This window comes from Abramis brama (genome assembly GCF_963993115.1).
Source record: "Abramis brama genome assembly, chromosome: 2".
Taxonomy (NCBI): domain Eukaryota; kingdom Metazoa; phylum Chordata; class Actinopteri; order Cypriniformes; family Leuciscidae; genus Abramis; species Abramis brama.
The window spans coordinates 44,010,266-44,032,923 of record NC_139964.1 but is presented as its reverse complement, the minus strand read 5'-3'; the positions used below and the strand labels follow the sequence as shown (position 1 = coordinate 44,032,923).

Genomic DNA, 22,658 nt, shown 5'->3' with positions numbered 1-22,658 from the left:
TGGTTGGCAGGTTATTTTGTAGAGAGGTGCTGGGTTTTGCTAGCTACATTGTGTTTGTGTTGGTTTGTTTGGATGCCTTGTTGTCACTGCTTCCCTGAAGAAATGGCTGCTCATCACTTACATAATTTCATTTTAGGACATTTCAGGAGCTCTTATATAAAACTGAAACATATTTACCTATTATTTTGTTTTTATGCCACAATTTGTGTGTGAAATTGGTGTTTGTTTTACAAGTAATTTAGTAACACTAGTGAGTCCCTTAATATATATTGAATCACAGACAGTTTTACTTTACTTTTTACTTTCTGTGATAAAACAGTATTATTTTAAAAGGGATACTTCACCCAAAAAAATGAAAATTCGATCACCCTTATGTCATTCCACACTCTCTTTCTGCAGAACACAAAATATATTTTGCAGAAAACTGGTAGCCAAACAGTTTTTTGGGAACAAAACTGATACATTTCTCAAAATTTTGTTCCATACAAGAATGAAAATCATACAGGTGTTTAACTACATGAGGGTGAGTAAGTACTGACAGAATTTTTGGGGGTCAGCTATCGCTTTAATAAATCTGTTTGTAGATGCAGCATAGACAGCCTTGTATTTTTTACATTTACATTTAAACATCAATTAGCTAACAAAAGGCTTTGTATTGACTAACTTTTTTAATTTATTCTTGAGAATAGATATTATGCATGTGATTGAAATTCCCATGTTGTCATACCAATGTAGATGTTTTTTTCTGGTGCAGGGAATGGCGGGTTAAGAGCATTTTGTTATGTCGAGTTACTAAATAATAAGAATTTAAATCTGATGCCACTTTGATTTTTCAAGGATGTGTGAGCTTTTGTTAAACCATGAAGCTTGTGCAACAGCCCAATTGATACGGTTTATTATTTTCTGAAGTTCATTGTACTGCATTACAACATTATTTCTTGTAATTGTTGTAGTATAGTAAGTATATTAAAGTTTACATGTATATGAAATGTTTACAGGAATAGCTATTTTGAATTAATTTTCTTAGTATTTTCTAAGTGAAGTTTCTTAGTATGCAAAATGTGACTCTAGAATTTCTAGTGACCTAGAAATAGTGCAGAATTTTTCAGTTTAAATTTGATTTTCAGTTTTAAGTGGCATTAAATAATGAGTTTGTCCTTTTAATTAGGGTTAGTTTTTTCTTTAAATAAAGTTGAGTCATCTAAGTTGTATTTGTCATGACATTAGAATAGACAAAGGCATTATGCATTTAGACAACTGTAGCGGAGATGTTCTTGAAATCCCACTCTGGTTTCCTCATGATTTCATCAGATCTCTCAAACAGTGTTTGCTTTCCTGTTCACTCTGGATGGACTCACTGCAGACTGCTGAGACACAGACTCTCTGCTCAAACACAGACGGAGAGAGAACAGAAAGGAAAAAAGACTTCAAAGGGAATTTAATGCTTTTTATCAAAGCCTGAGCCTCGGCTGTTTGCAGATCTCTCCCATTTTTGTTCATTCTCTCTCTCTCTCTCTCTCTCTCTCTCTCTCTCTCTCTGCATCATAAATATGCATCTGCCGTAGACAATGATTCGAGAAAGAGAAGCTGGTCTTTCAGATCACATATACCCCTCTTTTTTCCTTCCCCACTCTCTCCTGTCTTCATTATATGCATTCCATTGCATATTCTTTATCTTTATTTGTCTCTCTGACTTTGTATTTCTTAATCTGCCAATCTCTGTTCTGTTAGAAAAAGCATGGCATAATAATAATCAAAGTTGACATAAGGGGGTAACGCAAGTTACGCAACCTGACTTAAAATTATTGTCCTTATAACTAACTTTTTTCTTTAAATTAATGGGTGAAACAATAAATACAAGGCCTAGATATCATTCATCCCCACGGTGGAGGGTGTTTTCCCACAACCACAGAAAAAGCGTCGGACAACAATATCATCTGCATTTGGCCTCAACTTTATTGGCCAGTGGAAAGGTGGTCAAAGAAACTAACCTAATTGATTGGCCGCTGAGAAGCATATGTACATTCTGATTGGAGAAGTGGTACGAGAGGGTCTTTTATAGCTGATGGCGGCTTGGTCTGCTGGTGAGAGGGATTAAACCCTGTGATTGGGCACGCTACCAGAGACATGCAGCTGTTTCACAGAGAGAAAGAGAGGGGGAGGTCTCAATCCCCTCCCAATGCTGAGCAGTAGAGTTGTGTGTAAGGTACTCTGGGTGTAGAGATATGTGAGGGGAAGCGTTTTCATTTCTTCAGATTGAGCTGCAGTAGACTTTTTTTTTTCCGGATTATTGAAATTATTTTCATCAGGCCATTCCCGCGGCAGCTCTGAAACTTCAGCTGGAAGTACCTGTCAGGCCTTTCAAATAGTCTTGTTATAGCTGCCGTTTATGAAGAGAACATTGGTTAATGGAGTTCTGAAACATTCAAGCTGGTGTGGCGGTGAATCTGTGTATCTCCTTGAATTGGTATTGAATGAATGAGCAGCCATTTCTCTAAGGAGCCGTTAACATGAGCAGAGTGATCGTGTAACTTCCTTTTGTGTCTCTGGTTGCTGGTTGATCAGATACAGAGACTTTGCAATTGTTTCAGGATTGTTTTAAATGGTCAGAAATGGATGTGATGACTGCATGTTGGAGAGGGCAGGTAAGTGAGGATATGTGCAAAAAAGAAATCCACCTGTCTGATCTCATACCTCAGTAGTGGATGAAAGTAATGCTCTGCGAATGTTTCTTTGTTAACATGTCATTGTGTCATCCACAGGAGGAGCAGGCTGCCAAAGCGAAGGCTGAGAAAATACGTGTGGCACTAGAGAAAATTAAAGAAGCCCAGGTGAAAAAGGTAAGTCAAAATCACTGTGAATCTCTGAATCCCCCCCGAGGGTCAGTAAACCTCCTCTGTGTACTGCATGATGCAGCCCTTCACACGCTCTAGCGGGAGAAGTCATAGAACGAATGCACAGTAGAAAATAGGTCACCCATGTGTCTGAGAGACTCTGTCTGCTTAGAATGGAAGATGCACAAACAAGTCCTTCATAGCCGTCGGTGAAGGTTTTACTTCAAATTACATGTTTAAAATTTGTCTTTGTGTTTTTTTATTGTCGTGTAAACTGTTTTGGGTTTATTTGTTAGAGACGATGTATCCTATTACTCCATTCATCAGAAAAGGGCTGTCAAAATAAATGCCACCAGGCACATACTAATACCAAGTGAATGAATTAGATACAGTACAGTGATTGGGCCTCTTTAGCCAAGACAGATGACTGTTTCCATTCATTATGTGTAAAAAGAAAACTGACAGCAATGATGCAGCGAGACCGATACAGAATGAGACTGCGTCAAAAACGCTTTCAATAATAAAAGAAAAAAATAGCCGAAGATAATAATATACAATGGGGGATGTCAATGAGAAATATTTAAAATTCTACTTGTGGAGTCCAAATTTTCACTCAAATAACTGATAATATAATAAGTAAATTGTAATGAAAGAAAAATTAAATTAAGGAAAAAAAGAAACATTTTCATTGCATGTAGTTTATGTTGAGCACCTGAGCAAAGTCTTGAAAAAAAAATGATATTCAGTTTAGTCAAAACATAAGTCATATAAACGTGCACTTAAAAAAGTGGTTAAATTGAACGTGAAATTTTTTTATTATTCTGCTGAAATTCTGTCGTTTCCTGCATACATCTGTGTTTCAGTTTGCTACGGTTCTGAGTTTGTATGCAATCATTTCCTTCAATTGAAACATTGCACAAAGTGATAGATTGTTTGTGCTGAGGTCAAAGAATGAGGCAGGCCAGGTCCAGATGTGTGATATAGTGTGGGTCTGCGTGTTTATTTGAACATATGTGTGAGAGGGAAGAGAGCATAAATTAGCAGAGTGTTTTCTGCTGAGACCAGGTTTGGAAAAGTGCCTCATACTCCCTGATATTCGTATGACTTTCAGGACCTCTGGCAGTGCTGTCTGTTAATGTGCCTATGCAACACTTTCTCTCACTCCCCGCTCTTTGTTCCTCACTCTCTGGAAGAAAGAAAATGGGGTGTGAAATAGAGATGGATGAAAGCCAGTTGTCAATTCTGTTCCCAGTTAGTCTTTATTAAAACCACGTTTCTGAAGATCCACATCATATTCCAATTCAGTTCATAAATCTTTACGCAAAGTCAACCATTACAATTTGAACTACATATTTGTAACATACTGTACTAATTATGTTTTCCTTCTATACAGTATCCCAACAAGTGCACAAACTTTAGGTGCATGCCATTTGTTTATTTCATTATATTTGAAACATTTGATCTGTCTGATCTTTTTAATTGGATATAAGTGTGTTCCATCATGTTATATCTCTGGAGAAATATTTCACAAGCTATATTAGTTATGATGATATACATGCCTTGAACATCTTATGAAGATTACTGTGACAAACGCCGTATTTATGTAGTACACATTTCAAAGACAGCACCAGAGTAAAGCATGTTTCTTATAAAGTTCCAAAGTGACCAAAAAAATAATAATTTAAAAGAAACCAGAACTATATTATATTCAGGGTTTGTAATTAAGTTTTTCACTCATCAGTTAATTTACTGGCCATTCAGTACTTCAAAAAGAAGTCAGAGTATCAGTCACTGCTTGGATTTAAATATATTCATTAATTTGGATTTAAATATATTCATATATATATTATAAAATTATACCCCACCACAAAATTTCATGATGGTAAAATGCCCATGCCCTTTTGGAGTCCGTATAGTGGTACACAAGAGTCTTGACCATGTAAAATTTGTCAGATGCCTAGGGAATGAGAAGAGGTTGAAACCGTGGCCTTTTAAATTTTGTTTGGCTAATGTTGAAGGCTCCTCCTAGGAAAGGGGCTTTGATGGCCATGGCATGCAGTGATGGAACATAATTTATGAATCATGAATCCAGATCTGACGAAGGACCTTCGCCTGGACCCGATGACAACGCAGTGCTGAAGTGCCAACTAGTCTCTCCCTATGGAGGATCCCTTTACCACTCTACAGATAAAGCGTTTTCGGGAAATTCGTTTCGCGTACCTACCCCGAAGTGATAAAATAAAATAAAATTCTGTATCAAAATTTATAAGGAAAGACCAGTACTTTGTTTAGGCTTGGTTTGTAGGGAATTACAAACCTGCGCAGATATATTCAAACGCACATAACTATAGAACCAATTCTTAATGCGCATGTGAACACCATCAGCGTTTATCACAGGTTCGCGTTTAAAGTCTGTGTAGAGAGAATGGTGTCGTCTTAGCGGCCCCTAATTTAATAACAAATAATCGTTGCGACGGAAGCTTATCAATCAAAACTAACTTTAGCTGGAAAATAACTTTATTAAAGAACCGCTATAAAGCCAAAACAATCTCTGTTACCTTAAATTATACGTTTATCTCTGTAAAACTGCTTTGAAACAATCTACATTGTTAAAAGCGCTATATAAATGAAGATGACTTGACTTGACTTGACATAACCTGCCAAAACCTGATTATATTGTAGTTTATTCAATGTAGTCATAGATTACAGTTAGCTTGGGAATACACCCTGGCTATTTTGTCAATCAACTTAATCAAACAAACCAACCAACATGAGGTGCATCCTGGAATGATTTTTAAACGGTATTGATGGAGTTGCCATGTTTACAATCCACTTATTGGCAGCTTCTTCCACTATCCTATCCAATTCATCCATTTAAAAAATATTGATTTTTGTAAATATGTTCATACGTAGTTATAATATATGTTTATCTACAGTGCTAAAGTCAAGCATTTAAACATACGCCTTTAGATAAAAAGATTTTTAAACTCATTACAAGCAAAAATTCAGTCAAGTATGTCTAAACGTTTGACTCGTTCTAGTGTATAATCTGTGAAATGTGGCTTACCATGAAAATGTATGTGTAAATATAGTCAATATTAAATGTACTTGAATTAACCAAACTGGGCTTTCCTTTTAATCTTCTTCCTCAGCTGGTGATACGTGTACACATGTCGGATGAGAGCTCAAAGACCATGATGGTGGACGAGAGGCAGACAGTCAGGCAGGTGCTGGATAGCCTGCTGGATAAATCTCACTGCGGTTACAGTCCAGACTGGGCCCTGGTCGAGACCATCCCTGAGCTACAGATGGGTGAGGATGCTTGCACATGTTTAGATGACCTGTGAACCTGAGGGACAAATTATGTAGATTATTATATACTTTATCATTCTCACTCCCTCTTACTTTCTGTCTTTTCCTCAGAGAGAATTTTTGAAGACCATGAGAACCTTGTGGAGAACTTGCTCAACTGGACCAGAGACAGTCAGAACAAACTCATGTTTATTGAGCGGATTGAAAAGTATGCACTTTTCAAAAACCCACAGGTGAAGCTCTATTGTTTGTTACATATATGCTGGGGAAAAAAATCTGATTAAACATTAGGCATTCTTTCTAAAACATAAATAACTCTTACCAACCCTAGACTTTTGAACAATAGTGTATATGCACACATTCTTACATAAAGTTAGGCTTAAAGTAATAGTAATTAGTTATGATTTTTCTTTTGTGTACTGGAGCTTTTATATTCACTTGTTGCATGTTGTGTTTCTAAGAACTATTTACTTGGGAGGAAGGAGACCTCTGAGATGGCAGACAGAAACAAGGAGGCACTGCTAGAGGTGAAACATACATTATAATACAACTACATAGTAATATGGCTAAAAATGTGGTTATAATGAAACTGCTTTGTACAAAACATCAGATTTTAATATTGTTCCTTGTTTAACATGCAAATAAGTACATACACACGCAGTTAGTGAATGTGACCCAAAGCCTTCATCACTGTGATGTTAATTTGGAAGTGATAATTGTGATGGCTGACAGAGTTTATATCTGTCTACATCTGTCAAGATAACATATTTTTTAGAATGCTTAATGATGTTTTTGTGTCTGTATGTCTTGAAGGAATGTTTTTGTGGAAGCTCAGTGTCTGTTCCTGAAATTGAGGGAGTGCTGTGGTTGAAGGAGGATGGTAAAAAGTCTTGGAAGAAGCGCTACTTTCTGCTGAGGGCATCTGGCATCTATTTTGTGCCGAAGGGCAAAGCCAAGGTCAGTGTTATTGTGTGTGTTTATTTTTGTTTTATCATATGATTTGGTGTCATGTTCTCTTTAAATGGATATAGAACCTAATGAACTCTTGAGTGGAATTTCCTGTTTATGGATTCACTGAGGATACTCTACACAAACCATATGCTGTTTGTCATCCACTTTAACATCAACCCCTATGTCTTATTTTGTTATATAATTTTAAGTTGAAAGCTTTAGTTACTCATTATTTGATCACGTCTGTTACAAGCATACAAATTAAACATGGGTTTTCTGTTAGTATCAAATTCTGTGACAGTTAACGACATGCCAGTTAAGATTTGTCCCTGGATATTTGATTCTGCTTTGTTGTATCTGCAGTTTATAGTATTATATTTCTAAATATTTGCTTTTATCATCTCAATATCCTTCACTGTAAGCTATACAGAATAAACTGTCCAAATTAACAACAGATGGTAATAAATATAAAACAATATTAATGTTTATTTTGAACGCTGTAGGCTTCCAGGGATTTGGTGTGCTTCCTGCAGTTGGACCATGTTAATGTTTATTATGGTCAGGACTACCGAAGCAAGTACAAGGCCCCCACTGACTACTGCCTGGCCCTCAAGGTGTGTGTGAGAGATGTGATGTGATGTGATGTGATGTGATGTTATGGCTTGTTATCCTTAAGCCTGTTTAAATGGATGTGCTCATGTTTGTTACCTTTTCCAAAACTGGATCATACTGATCCCAAACTTTTAAAAAGTAGTGCAATATTTTATTTATTATTATTATTTTTCATTATATAATTTTATTATAATTTTCATATAATTTATTCAGCAGGGATGCATTGAATTGACCAGACTTGACAATAAAAACATGTACAGTATATTGTTACAAAAGTTTTCTGTTTCAAATAAATGCTGTTCTTTTGAACTTTCTATTAATCAGAAAGTGAAATTGAAAAGCGAACATGCGTTCAAAAGTGATTTCAATACCCTGCATATTGACGTCCCTACAGCACTCCCTTTTTCTAGTTTGATAATAATTAGAAATGTTCATTAGAAATGTTACAGATCAGAATATCTGAATGATTTCTGAAGGTGACACTGAAGACTGGAGTTAATGGCTGCTGAAAATTCTGCTTTGCCATCACAGGAATACATTTTAAAATCTATTAAAAATGGAAAACAGTTGCTTTAAATTGTAATAATATTTCACTGTATTACTGTTTTTACTGTATTTTTTATGAAATAAATGCAGCCTTGGTGAGCATAAGCGACTTCTTTCAAAAACATTAAAAAAATCTGACAGACTCCAAACTTTTGAATGATAGTGCATTTCAACAACATCTCAACAAACCTCAGCTGCTAATGAAACAACTCTGTACTCAAACATTTGGTAATAGAGTGGTGTAGGTATGATGTCAGATCCCTGAAGTCTAATGGTGCGTTCAAGTCCTCCTGAGAAGTTCGTACTTACGAGGTGGGAACGATGGCAGGTGTGCTCAAGTCACTTTCGTTGGAGTAAGATGGCAGTGTACTTTCTCTTAATTAATTACACAAAAATACAGCAAGGTTCTCAAATTCTAGTTCTAGAAAATGAAGAACAAAGAATTAGGCAAACAAATCAAAGCAAACCTGTGCATCAGGTGTGCTTTGCTTTTTTATGTTTTTAATTAATTTATGAACCACTGCAAACTTTATTGTTACATATTACATTGTTATATTTTAATGCCATCATATTCTGTGCAGGCAATTAGCTTAATACGCTGTAAATAGAAAAGCCTGACAATATCACTGCTAAATACCTTTTAAGTATTGTGGTGTTCTGCCATGTTTCTCACTGACACTTCCCCAACTCGTAAAGATCGGGGCTTAAAGAAAATCCCGAGCTTCCCACTCGTATTTATGACATTGTGGTGGCATTCATGTGCAACTCGTAAATACTATCTTTACGAGATGACTTGAACGCACCAAAATTCACTGCTGGTTCTTTCGAGATTTTCCTATGGGGTTTTATAATGGGGTTTTTCAATTTATGAGTAAAATAAAGCTGTTCTACAATGTACATGGCACACACTCACAAATCACAAACTGTCTTATCTAGTTATTAAAAACTCATGTTTTCAAATATGAACATAACTGCTTCAGACTTCCACTAGGGGGCCTCAGTGATCCTCCAGGCCATAAACCCTTGTTGCTGCCCTCTAGTGGTTTATAAGTATTAGCAAGCCAAAGAAATTTTCTTGAACCATTGTCCTCTTCATTGTCTTGGTAACATTGTTGATTGTGCCATCAGCACCCTCAGATCCAGAAGAAGTCACAATATATCAAATACCTGTGCTGTGATGATGTCAGAACTCTACACCAATGGGTCAATGGGATTCGTATTGCTAAGGTAATCCCATGGCTTTTCCTGTCCTCTGTTTTATTAATGAATTAATAAAAACCTAGTCTCAACATGCTCTTCTAGTACAAGTTAATATAACAAATTATTTATACAACTAACATTCTTCTGTATTTGAAAAATAACTTATTGCCAGAGCTTACATTGGAAATTTCTTAAGCCTAATCTCTGCACATTGTGTTTTATGCACAGTATGGGAAGCAATTGTATGTGAACTACCAGGAAGCTATGAAGCGCACTGAAGCTGCCTATGACTGGTCTTCACTCTCCAGCACCAGCATCAAGTCAGGAACAAGCTCAGTCAGTATACCTGGTGAGTAACTTAGACCTACTGTAATCACTGCATTTTCCATTGCCCTTCACATTGCGCAAATTAAATTGCGAATTGAAAATACGCCCAATGGAAACACGTCAATTTCGCAAAAACTCTCATATATCGCAAATGCGTTTTTATGCTCGCATGAGGTGGTTTTTCAGGCAATTTGAAAAAGGAATATTTCGCAAAACTGCAATGGACTGCATACGTAAAAGTCGATCATTCTTTAAAGAAGGTGTGGTATGCTTGGACAGAAGACGAGACAGAGTTCTTTATTAAACTCATAAAAGACAAAAGAATTACGGGAATACTGGATTCTAAACAACAAAAGAAATGCCACAATTTATCAAGACCTTGAAGCAGATAGAAGTGAGAAACACCCAGAAACACCTCATACGTGACCGCTCCTAAGTATAAAGCCCGGGACACACCAAACCGACGCCAAAGAACTAGCGCTGATGAAAGCCGACTGTGTTGTCACCTCGCGTCGCCTGCGTCAGGGGAAAAAAGCTGCACTTGAACACACCGAGAGAACTACAGCTAGAATGCGCGTTCTGCACCTGCGTGTAAATGAGACATATGAGATATATTCGTCATTCAAAAAGGGGAACCTACTCTGCAGGCTGCAGATACACAAACCATAAACGAAGCAGTGCATGCTTACTGTTTTGAATATCAATCCTGCTAAACACTTTCTTTATTCCACTCTGCTCATGTTAATATGGAAATATTCACCAAGGAACACTCAGGTAAGATGACGTAACATTAGAACAGACTTCTATCTGTACTGTTTTGACTTCATTGGTCGCTGTTTTGCTATTATTCTCGTGCAGTGACTCGTTCACTAAGCTGAACAGCCAATCAGAGTTCTCTCTCTCACCGACGGCCCGATGCCATTTCAACATGAAAAAAAGCCGACGAGGACCAATTTCAGCCGACTCTGCGGAACCGTCCGGAACACACTGAGAAAACTTAGTCGGTCGACGCACAAAAACTAACCGATGGCTGTCCATCGGCTTGGTGTGTCCCGGGCTTAAGGGGCTTTGCTTGCCATTAATGCGTGGATAACACACCTACGTCTCCTTCGATTAAAATACGACTAGTGCGGTGGCTGCGATATACGTAAACCTACCAACATACGTTGCCATAATGTTTGGAATGACTTATCGCCAGAGGGGAAAAAAATATGTTTTATTCGCATAACATCGGTTAATGGAAACGTCGTCATTCCGCAATAGTTTTTTATCGACATTTAGAAGATATCGTAAAAGTTTTGCGCAATTCTGTAATGGAAACCAGGCTACTGACTGCTCCTTTATAAACTTTTTTTTTGCATGTTTTTCTATTGAAATTTCTAGAAATATAAGCATTGGCAGTTCTGGAGCATTTCCTTTTTAATGGAATGATAGTGATTTTACTGACTTGCATTACTGTAAGTGTATGGGTTATTGCTAATGTTTAATCTGTTTGTGCTTAAAGAGTCACAGTCAAACCACTCTAGCCAGACAGACAGTGGTATGTCCGATGGCACTTCATCCTCCCATGCCCGCTCCCAGAGTGTGGTCAGTTCAATCTTCTCTGAGGCCTGGAAGAGAGGGACTCAGATAGAGGAGAGCACAAAGGTGAGTTCTTCTTTCTCATTTTGTTCTGGAGAGACACATCTTTGCTCTTTACCTGCCACTTTCTTCAATTAATCTATTGATAAAACACTAAGATAAACCAATTATTTAAAGGAAAAGTTTACATAAAAAGGTGAAAATTCCATCATCATTTGCTCACCTTCATGTCCTAAACTTGTGTGACTTCCTTTCTTTTGTGGAACACAAAAGGATTCTGTAGACTGTGCTGGTCACTTATCTCCGTGCAGTTGCAATAAATTATGTAATAATTGATGCAATTATGTATTCAATGATATCAAACCCTTAACGAATCTTAAATTCTGTTTTTTTCAAAGAGTGCTACTGTGTGGCTTAAGAAGAATTGGAATATAGTTCAAGTTGTATGGACCACTCTTATGGTCATTATTGAATCTTCATATCTTTAGTCCTCATTATTTTTAACTGCATGAAAAATCTAAATTTCTCCATTTGTGTTCCAAGGAAGAAAAAGTCATTCAGGTTTGTAACGACATGAAATTAGGTGCTGAAATATGTAGTGAAATCTTCATTTTTGGGTGACTATTCTTGTGTGCCAATGCTACCTTGACATTTCAAATGCCTCATTTTTATGACACCCATTTCAGGTTTTAGAGTCTATACTAATGAGCTGATGACCTGAATGAAGTGTATTTGAATAGGGAGATATATAAATATAAGATATACAAATAAGAAATAACACATTATTGATTTTTGTTTATTTGTTGTTGTTGTTTTTTTGTTTTTTTTTGGTTCAGGCAAGACCAGAATCAATCCGTTCTACCCATTCAAGCCATAGCACCCATTCTTCTCATCATGTGCCCCAACAGCAGCATCCACACCTACAGCAACAGCCAAATGCACATTCAATTCCACAGTCACGTGGAAGTGTCCACCAAGCTCCAACACAGGCACCACCCCAAGCAACTCCAGCCCCGCCACCTCCTCCTCCTCCTCCTCCTCCTCCTCCACCACCTCCCCCACCACCTCCTATTTCCAGTATCCCCCACCATGCTACTCCTACCATGTTTGCCAAATACAGTACTATCACTCGCCTGCAGAATGCTTCTCAGGCTATAAGCCACCACAAACCTCAGCCTCAAATCCAGCACCAAGTGCCACCAGTCTCTCCGGTATCCAAACCACAATCAAACAATATTCCACTAGGGGCAAACATCCCACCTCCTCCTCCTCCACCTCCACCTGCCCCAATGCCTCCGCCAGGATCAGCCATGGCTGTTTTGAAGCTTGGTCCACCAGCCCCAGCAGCAGTTGTACAGTCCTCCCCTCTGCCCCCCTCACCACCACCACCTCCTTCTCCAATAATGCCTATGGAGTCACAGCCTCTACCATCTCCTCCTCTCATAAAACCTATGCAGTCACAACCTCTACCACCTCCTCCTCCCATAATGCCCATGCAGTCACAACCTCTACCACCTCATCCTCTCTTAAAACCTACGCAGTCACAGCCTCTACCACCTCCTCCTCTCATAATGCCCATGCAGTCACAACCATTACCACCTCCTCCACCCATAGTGCCAATCCAATCACACCCTTTACCACCTCCTCCACCACCTCTCCAGGCTAATGGCCTTCCCCCTCCTCCACCACTCTCTACAGTCCAGGTACCTTTCAAAACCAATGGACTCAAGCAGGTTCTTGCCCAGAAATTTTCCAATGTAACCCAGGACGTATTGCCCCCAGCCAATCAGACCCCTTTTCCCCCACCACCTGCACCTATTCTCCCTCCTCAACAGCATGTTGTTCCAGCTCCAAATCCACCACCTCCACCATGCCCAACACAGCTGCCAATTCAACCAGCAGTTTTACCAAAAACTTTCACTGGTGGATTTCTACCCCAAACAGCACCCAAAACTTCCCATGGCATTTTTCCAGTATCCCCAGTAGCTCCATCACCTCAAGTTTCAGCGCCGCCACCACCACCTCCCCCTCCTCCTCCACCTCCAGCACCATTGAAGAACCAACCCCCACCAACACTACCCAAGCAGCACAGCATCTCCAAGACACTGCCCCTCGCCAGTCAAACCTCATCAGTGCCATCCCTGGTTAAGCAGCTTGCTAGCCAGTTTCCTGTTGCATCTCCTGCTGTGGCCAATCAAGCGGAGAGCCACAAAGCTCCACAGTCCCCACCTGCAGTAAAGGCTAAACCAAAATGGCAGCCTGTAGGTCAAGCCCAGCAGCAACAGCGGTCACCTGAGTTTCCACCACCTCCACCAGAGAGTTCCCTTGCTTTTCCTTCTCCACCACCACCTCCTCCTCCTCCTCCAGGTCCCACCCCTCCTCCTCCCCCTCCTCCTCCTCTGATGTCAGGCCATCCCCCTCCCCCCCCTCCTCCTCCTCCTCCTCTTCTGATGTCAGGCCATCCCCCTCCCCCCCCTCCTCCTCCTCCTCCTCCTCTTCTGATGTCAGGCCCTACCCCTCCTCCTTTTCTGATGTCAGGCCCTACCCCTCCTCCCCCTCCCCCTCCTCCTCCGATGTCAGGCCCTACCCCTCCTCCACCTCCGATGTCAGGCCCTACCCCTCCTCCCCCTCCTCCACCTCCGATGTCAGGCCCTACCCCTCCTCCTCCCCCTCCGATGTCAGGCCCTACCCCTCCTCCTCCTCCCCCTCCCCTTCCCCCTCCTCTGATGTCAGGCTCTCCTATCAGAAAGTCCCCCTCTAGCTCAGCTGCAGGTGTCAAGAAACCTCCACCGACTCCTCAACGCAACCAGTACCAGGAGTCCTGCAGAAACTTGGTGAGCAAGTTTAACCCTAGTTCTGCTTCTTCATCAACATCAACCTCCAGCATCTCACCCTCCAAAGAGTTTTCTACAGGTCCACGCGCACCCCCCAAACCAGGGAAGCTCAATCTGGCAAATCTTCCTTTGGCTTTGCAGAACAAATTTAATCAGAACCGCCAATCAACTGCAGACTTCCCATCCCCTCCACCCCCAGAGAATGAATTCTTCCCTCCTCCCCCACTGGAGTCTGACCTCCCTCCACCACCGCCCCTTCCAGGTGATCCAAATGGTGTGTCTCCAAAAATAGCTGTGGTCAATCCCCAGCCCCAGCCTGCCTGGGGTAAGAGTTCTCTGAAGAAGTCGCAACCTCCAGCATCACTTCGTTGTAACAACACTATTAGAGGGTCTCCACCGCTCTCACCACCTTCCATACAAGGGGGCCCTATTCTGCCATCTTCTCCCAAAGGCACCACGCAACCCAACTTCTTGGAGGACCTTAACAAGACACTGAAACGCAAGTCTTCACGAGTCTTGGGAGACAAAGTGGACCCTGTGGCCACAATGGATGACATGGCTTTGCCACCACCTCCCCCTGAAGTTCTGCATGACCAACAGAGGCACAGTGGGAGTGGCTTCATGTCCGGGAATATCTCAGGCTATGCAACGCTACGGAGAGGGCCGCCTCCAGCCCCACCCAAGCGGGACCACAGCACCAAACTAACAAACTGATACAACTTCAACTTTTCTTGGACACTCTTGCTTGCTAATTTCATGTCTGTCATAGTTGTAGAGGGGAAGCCATCATTTTGTTGATTATGCTCAGCTTGTTCTGTACAAAACAACTCAAGAAGTTTCAGCTTTACTGTGACTTTGTGACAGTGCATCAGTTTCATTTTCAAACAACTGAATGATTCCACTTCAGCACCTTGGTACTGCATGGAAGACAAAACTGCATAATATAAAAATAATCTTATTGATTTTTGGGAAGACGAATGTTTTGAACTTTGGGGTTGGGTGGGATTTTTTATTTTTATTTTATATTCTTTTTATATTATTATTTAATAATCTGAAGAGATTTTGTTATTATAGACTGCATTTTTTTTAATAATTGGATGGTTATTGTTGTTTGAGGAGTATTAGATGTATAGGTCGATGTAGACTGTGTGTTTGGTTGGTATATTAGTTCGGCACGACTTTCACCAATTATGTGGCAGATCCAGTGCTCAGTGGATACATCTAGCATCTATTCTGATCCCTATTATTCTTTGAGCCACTTTAAGTGCGTTTTAAATGTAATTGTCAAAATTGTAACATGAAGGAGGAGTTGTTCAGGGAGTTGCCTCAATGTCTAGTTCTGTGAGACTGTGGAATGTTTGCTTTTTTTTATTAGACCTGTTTAAAATTGAGATATTCTCATTTGCTGCAGTATCTTTGTCTAGGTAAAACAAATGACTGCCTTGCTGTTCCTTGTTAGTCCTTGGTGAACATTCAAGCTGACTTTTACAAATTGTTCACCTATGAAGAGATGGACTTTTAAGTCATGTGACTGAATGACACAATCATTATTCACATAGATTTATCTTATATCCTGTATTATAACCTGTATTATTGGCTCATGAATACAGCCATGCCTTAAAAAGATTCTAGAACATGTGTATCAAACAACCTATCAAAATATTATCACCTTACAAGAAAAGACCATTTATTACATAAAAGTTACATTTCCCTGTTGGTTTTACCGGTCAAAGGATTCTGGCTGATTTTCCCCATTCAGACATGACATGCAACTTCAGAATCTTACACTAAGTACCAATCTATAATGGCTCTATAAGAGCCACTTGGCATATGTACAAACAAGTATGCATATTATCTCATGTCCACATTTCATTTTGAAGAATTTGTTTATTGAATGTACTTACAATATCATGAAACTTTTCAGGCTGTTGAGAAGTGACTAAATGAAGTTAATATTAAATTATTATAGTATCCGGTCTTGATCCATTTAAGGTCTATGAACATCATGCTCTGCATATCTCTCTGCAAAATGTGTAATTTAAAATGAAATTATACATATTGATATCCATGCTTCTGTTCTTTTCATTGGGTTTCTTGGGGAGGTTGATGTCAGCAGGTATCTATTAACATTATATAGGTAGCCAGTGGCAATATCCCTAGTACAGTAGTCTTTTCATTTAGCTTTATATTTGTAGCACCTTAATATTTGTATGAAGAATCTTCATGTGATTTTATTCTGCAGGTCAGTGATATGGCAGGTGATTGTTGAAATGGTCGCCACGAACATGGTTGGTTTCTCTGTTGTCGTGATGGCCAGCATGAATTGGTGGAGACACATTAATGCTTGGTGATAAAGTTGAATGTGTGCGGTCTACAAATATGACAAGAGCATTATCAGCATGGTCACAATACACCAAATATAAAAGTGTAAAAAAAGATTACATAAATTTCTTTACCTCTAGTCCCAAAATGATTTAAATCGTAGTATAATCCTAATCCCCCCTGTTGGTAGAAAGAAGTCATCATCAAATGATTTCACATTGCCCCTCTCAGCAACTTCAGGTTAATCAAATTATTTCATTAATTGATCAGTCATTCAGCTGTGGATTTTTTTAAATGTTGTGTAAATAATTTATATAATAATATTAATATTCAATATATTGAACTATCCTAGACACTTTACATGCTTCTGCACAAGTCAATGAATAGTTTTTTTTTTCAAGTTACATTTACTGATGCAAATCATTCTAGCCCTTCCTGCTTGTTGCCAGTCACAACTCGGAGTGTACACGTTTACCTCACATTAAGTGACATTAGTTCAACCTTGCATTATATAAGAACAAAATGGCTCAGAAAAATGAAAAAAAAATAATAATAGCCACTTTGCCCTTGATGATAAACATATTTTGTGATATTATTGTTTTCAGTCATGTACATATGTTAACATCTAAAAAAAAAAAAAAACGTGTTTTAGGGTTTCATAGCCCTTTAAAATTCAGCTCATACTGTATCATGCTACTGTTTGCAAGTCCGTGGTGAACCACTTATGTTCACACTCACCTCCTCACTGGACTCCGAGCTCGAGCTGTCTGCCTTTGTGCATCTGAGAGAGATGATGCGACTGAGCTCCTGAGCCACTCGTGCTCTGATATAGCACCCTGCCTCCGACTAAAACACCATGGGAATGGACAGGAATCAAATAAGATTCATTAATTATTACAAACCATTATACAATGTCAGTCCAGTCACTACAGATCATTACTTGTTTTTAAAAAATATTAATGACATCAAACTTTTGAATGATAGTGAATAGGAAATGTCAAATATATAAATATATTGTACATAGATAGTTCTTTCACCATTTTCTATAAAATAAAATGATTAAATTTGTACATTAAATACAAATACAGGCGCTATTTCATTCTGTTTCACTTTGTTGTGGTTTCTAGATAATGTGCGTGTGTGTGTGTGTGGGGGGGGGGGGGGGGGGATTATGATGGGTAAATTTATATTGAAAATTACAACCACTCACAGCAGTTATACAAACTATTTACATATTGCATCTTGTTTTCTACCACAATTCAAGTTCAGCCACTGAATCGGAATCAAAAAGGAGTGGGGTGCATCTCATTCAGCTCCCTAGTTCAGTAGTCAGGACACTTATCAGGGAGTTGGCCATTTTTAGAGTTGTCTCAATCGCAAAATCCTAGCAGTGCACTGAAACTTTTGCTCTCTAAATAGTCCCACAATTCCCCTAACGGAAGTTCTTAAGTCATGTTGCCGGAAATAGAGTAATCAGTGTCCAAATGTGTAGTGAGCCAGAATCCTTACTGCAGTGCCGAATTCATGTACATGATATATACTGATTCATGAGGAAGCTAGGGAGCTGACTGAGAGATTAAATTGCCTCTGTCAATTCAGTTTTGAATGGTGCACAGCCCTGGTACAATTGCACTGAGACTAACTATGCCATTAGAGACACCAGCTGTTCTGTCACAATATAAAGATACAAATAAGAGCACTAACTGCCTTCAAGTTTCATAAACACCAGTTATCTATAGGCCAACCCAGACCTCAATCATGTCAATCATCACATAATATTAATGTGAAATAACTTACCACAAAAAAACCTTTGCGATACATGCAGCCCTGAGGGTCGGCCGCAGAGGTCTTCTGACACTCTGTCTCCCTAATGCCAAACCTCAGATGCAGATCATATGTGTCCATTCCCAGAGGAACAATCTTAAAATGAATAAAAGAAAATTATCAACAGTTAGTTATCACAGTACAATCACTGACAATATGAAAGCTAGTATTCGCTGCTAATGATATTTTTGGTTTTGTTGCCTAGCTTTTACAATCCACGGTCTCACCTTTTATCTCGTAATTGTGACTTTATACTGTATCTAACTATTAATTTTGTTGTACTTCTTTTACCATCCCTCAATCTTAGGGCCTTTCACACTGCTTAACCCATGGGTTATTGTTGTTCTAGCCCCCACTTTTAAAGTCACCATGAAGTTTTCTTCTTCTTTTTTTTTAGTATGGAATATTGCAGTATTCATTATAAATGATTTATCCATGCATGTCTTTTTCTATGTGCCCTCGTAATCTTTAATCAAAATAAATTCTTACAGCGTCATCTCGTCTCTTAGGGCAGAACAACCTGTCCCTCACATGAGATCACATTAATGATCCAATCACATCCCGATGGACAAAATCAAGTCACATCATAACTTCAGTTTTTTGCCGACTTTATACCCGGGTAGAGGAACGTTCCTACTTGTAATTTAGAGGCAGGGTTATCACCGTTTTTTACCCAATTATGAAACCCTGTTCCGGAGCAGGGTTGATTAGCACCACTCTTGCGGTGTTAACCCCACATTGTAGAGCCACAACATGTAGGCTACAGTGTGAAATGATGCAGTATATATTAGAACGTTATGACTCGATGCTAACACCCAATCGCGTGCCTATATTCATGTGCTAGTCACAGAAACACCTCATGTTGTATAAATAGTAGCCTACGTTTCAGTATTTGAGGGGGAAATTTCAAATGGTCAACTCAACTTAAGAGACTATTTCATTCTTAACTTTATAGTCGAAAAGTCTATTCAGAAAAAAAAACTTGAATAGCACTGAGCAATATATAATATGAGGTCACATGCTGTGTTCATCCAATCAATGTCACTGTCACGCAAATAAGAACATTAACCCAGGGTTTAGGAATGTACTGTGTGAAAAGTCAGCTTATTAAGACATGATTAATTGTTAGCCCTGGGTAAATTTTGAGCAATGTGAAACGTGAAGCAAGATCAAGATAACCCAAGATTCCGTTTACACAGGGTTTAGAAGGACCAGGGTTAACTATTCAAGTGTGAAAATCCCATGATGACTAGATCCTATAGTCACCCTACTATGGCAAGCCATTTTAACTTTTATTAATTTCCAGGATATGAATCCTTGATATCAACAATTCAATTTTCACTAGTTAAAATGATAATTCTTGATATCAGGAATAATGTTTCTACTAGTAACAATGGCAATTTTTGATATCAGGAATTACATTTCAACTAGTAAAAATGTTCATTCCTGATATCAACAATTGAATTTTAACTAGTAAAAACTATAATTCTTGATATTAACAATTGAATTTCAACTAGTAAAAACTATAATTCTTGATATTAACAATTTATATCCTGGGAATGGCAATAGGCAAGCCGTTTTGACTTTTAATCATTCGCAGGATATGAATTCTTGATATCAACAACTAAATTTTCACTAGTTAAAATGATAGTTATTGATATCAGGAATTAGATTTCTACTAGTAGCCTAACAATGGCAATTTTTGATATCAGGAATTACATTTCCACTAGTAACAATGCTAATTCTTGATATCAGCATTTACATTTTCACTAGTTAAAATGATAATTCTTGATATCAACAATTGAATTTCAACTAGTAAAAACTATCATTCTTGATATCTGTAATTGTATTTTCACTAGTGAAATGTCACCATAGGCTGCCATTCAAAATCAATACAATTACAGATATCAAGAATTATAGTTTTTACTAGTTGAAATTGAATTGTTGATATCAAGAATTATCATTTTAACTAGTGAAAATGTAAATGCTGATATCAAGAATTAGCATTGTTACTAGTGGAAATGTAATTCCTGATATCAAAAATTGCCATTGTTACTAGTAGAAATCTAATTTCTGATATCAATAACTATCGTTTTAACTAGTGAAAATTGAATTGTTGATATCAAGAATTCATATCCTGGAAATGAATAAAAGTGCCAGATAAAACAGTTTTTGTAAGAGCGTGTACTGACCCTCTTCACAGACGCCTTGGATACTCTGTAGAGGTGATTCCTGGCATAACGTGCATTGATCTGATTGAGGGCCATCTGTAGAGCATCATCTGCTTTAGAGCTGAGCTCAAACAGAGGAAGGCCTATGGTTGCACCACAGAGGTCCTGTTACTCATTTAGAAATTTACAAGTATAGTCCCAAACAATTACTTTTAGGCTTTAAAGTTAAACATTAAACGATTTCAAAGATTAAACGTTTTATTAATAATTACAAAGTACCCTGATAGCACACGTACATCACGGAGACGTCTATTTGATGTGCGAATTTACATATTTTTTAGAGTGTTTGCTCATTTGCGACAATTTCCTGACAGATATCAAATAAACGTTTAGAAGATGCCTTTAAGATGTTTATGATTTAGAATGTATGTAAAGCTGACATCTTAAAGACGTCTATCAGATGTTAGTAAACAGCAGATGCTTTCCAGATGAAGTGATCAGACGTCTTGCAGGCGTACGTGTGCTATATGGGTAGTTTTAACTGTTGACTTAGATTTCAGCAATGCAAAGTACAATATCTGCCTATCTTTTTCTATTGTTAATCAAATACTATACTAACATGTTAGTCTTACCAGAGTATCATAATATATTCTTTATGTCTTACCAGTCAAGTGATGCAAATGATGCATGTCACACTCACCTAAACCTCCAAAAACCTGCAGGAGCAGATACAGAAAAACACAGCACTTCATTTTCATCTGTCAGTTAGACTGGACGCTCTTACCACCAAACAGTTGCGTTTTTAACTGGTATGGCTTTTAGACCTCCTCCTCCTTTCCTAGTACAAGGCGTTGTTTAATTTGGCATCACTCTCCTGTCCGTGCACATCTGGATAAAGAGGAACTTTATCATACAGACTCAATGCTTGTTTTACCCAGAATATGTTCTGATAATCTGATTTAAAAAATGAATGTGTACAATTAACTGTAAAGATGTTGGACATTTGAATGCAGTGTACTTGAAAAGCAGTTTAAATTACACAGTGCTACTGTAATGTAAATTATTTCATAGTAAATTAATCGTTTATTAATTCATTTATAATGTTACCATGTGACAATTATATTTAAATGCATAAAACTACTTTAAAATGCTATAAAAAAATAGGTTTTCTGGGTAAAAAATATGAGTCACCTTATAATTTACAGTAACGCAATGTTACAGAAGTTTCTGCATGATGGATGTATTTTATTTAAATAGTTGATTCTTGTTTATTTATTTTATTATTATGCTTTTCAGTATTATGCATATAGATTGGTTTATATTCTGTGATATGTTTGACATTGCAAGAAACACATTTCTGTTACACTTCTTTCTAAACAATAACTAAAACTGCTGATTTGCCCCCTACTCTTGGAAAAGTGAAATGCAATAGATTATTGCAAAGTAACCGTAGCAGGCCTCTTGTGATCACAGTCTGACTTTTCACAGTTGCCTTTCTATTTTGTAGGTCAAAGGGGAGCTGAACAGAGGAATGTCCAGTTCATCCATAACGCTGTCTAGAGGACTATGTGGCTAGTAAATAATTACAAACAAGAACATACTGGGGAGTGAGAAATTCAAGATTTAATGATGCATGAGATCAAGATATTTTCTTGACAGTGAAATGAGCAAACTGATGAACACCGAACAGATGTCTAATTTTGTCATAAGCAAGAATGAAATCTGCTTTCTTAACAATTAGTAGTTTTGAACTCCTATTATCAAGAGACGAAGAGAAATGGTCAGTGAAGGCTTGACAAGTTAATTTGGTGATAGATCAGGTTCATGAATCATCAAATATGTTACAGCTTACTTTAAAAAAACATCCAACCCTGATAAATGTGAATAAAAGTCCATTTCTGTGAAGGCACCGACCTTACAGTCGGTTAAACAAAACTTTTGAACTTTTACACAGTTATTGTCCAGGAATAATGAAACTTATGTTCAAAGTTCATTTTGCCACAGTTTGTGACACCATGTCCCAATAATGAAGGTGTTGCTAAACTATATGTGTAGTTACAATGTAATTTGTCATTAACAGCTTATTATAGAATTAGGAAACAGCAAAAATGTAAAAGGCAGAAATATCAAGCTATTGCTTTGGC

General features: G+C 38.2%; 2 protein-coding genes across 12 annotated transcripts in view; one reads left to right on the top strand and one right to left on the bottom strand.

Annotated features, from left to right (window-relative positions):
• raph1b (Ras association (RalGDS/AF-6) and pleckstrin homology domains 1b) overlaps window positions 1–16,265 on the top strand; it is a 62,519-nt gene extending 46,254 nt beyond the window's left edge. For 10 of the 11 annotated variants that reach the window (XM_084095293.1, XM_084095302.1, XM_084095292.1 and 7 more), the window contains 10 exons: window positions 2,763–2,840; window positions 5,987–6,146; window positions 6,258–6,379; window positions 6,608–6,673; window positions 6,960–7,103; window positions 7,601–7,711; window positions 9,384–9,482; window positions 9,684–9,804; window positions 11,287–11,429; window positions 12,200–16,265. In XM_084095293.1, coding sequence (XP_083951419.1) covers window positions 2,763–2,840; window positions 5,987–6,146; window positions 6,258–6,379; window positions 6,608–6,673; window positions 6,960–7,103; window positions 7,601–7,711; window positions 9,384–9,482; window positions 9,684–9,804; window positions 11,287–11,429; window positions 12,200–14,911 — 3,756 coding nt within the window. In that variant the 3' untranslated portion in view covers window positions 14,912–16,265. Of the gene's footprint in view, window positions 1–280; window positions 2,646–2,762; window positions 2,841–5,986; window positions 6,147–6,257; window positions 6,380–6,607; window positions 6,674–6,959; window positions 7,104–7,600; window positions 7,712–9,383; window positions 9,483–9,683; window positions 9,805–11,286; window positions 11,430–12,199 lie in introns of those variants that run through there. The other variant, XM_084095294.1, reaches the window with a different exon arrangement.
• spp2 (secreted phosphoprotein 2) lies at window positions 16,061–21,344 on the bottom strand. Its single transcript, XM_084095371.1, has 6 exons — window positions 21,215–21,344; window positions 20,536–20,657; window positions 18,317–18,439; window positions 17,258–17,365; window positions 16,654–16,699; window positions 16,061–16,568 (listed from the first exon to the last, which is right to left on the bottom strand). Exons 1-6 carry the CDS (start codon window positions 21,270–21,272, stop codon window positions 16,441–16,443), a joined length of 585 nt encoding a protein of 194 aa, XP_083951497.1. The 5' UTR covers window positions 21,273–21,344; the 3' UTR covers window positions 16,061–16,440.
• Window positions 21,345–22,658: the final 1,314 nt, after the last annotated feature.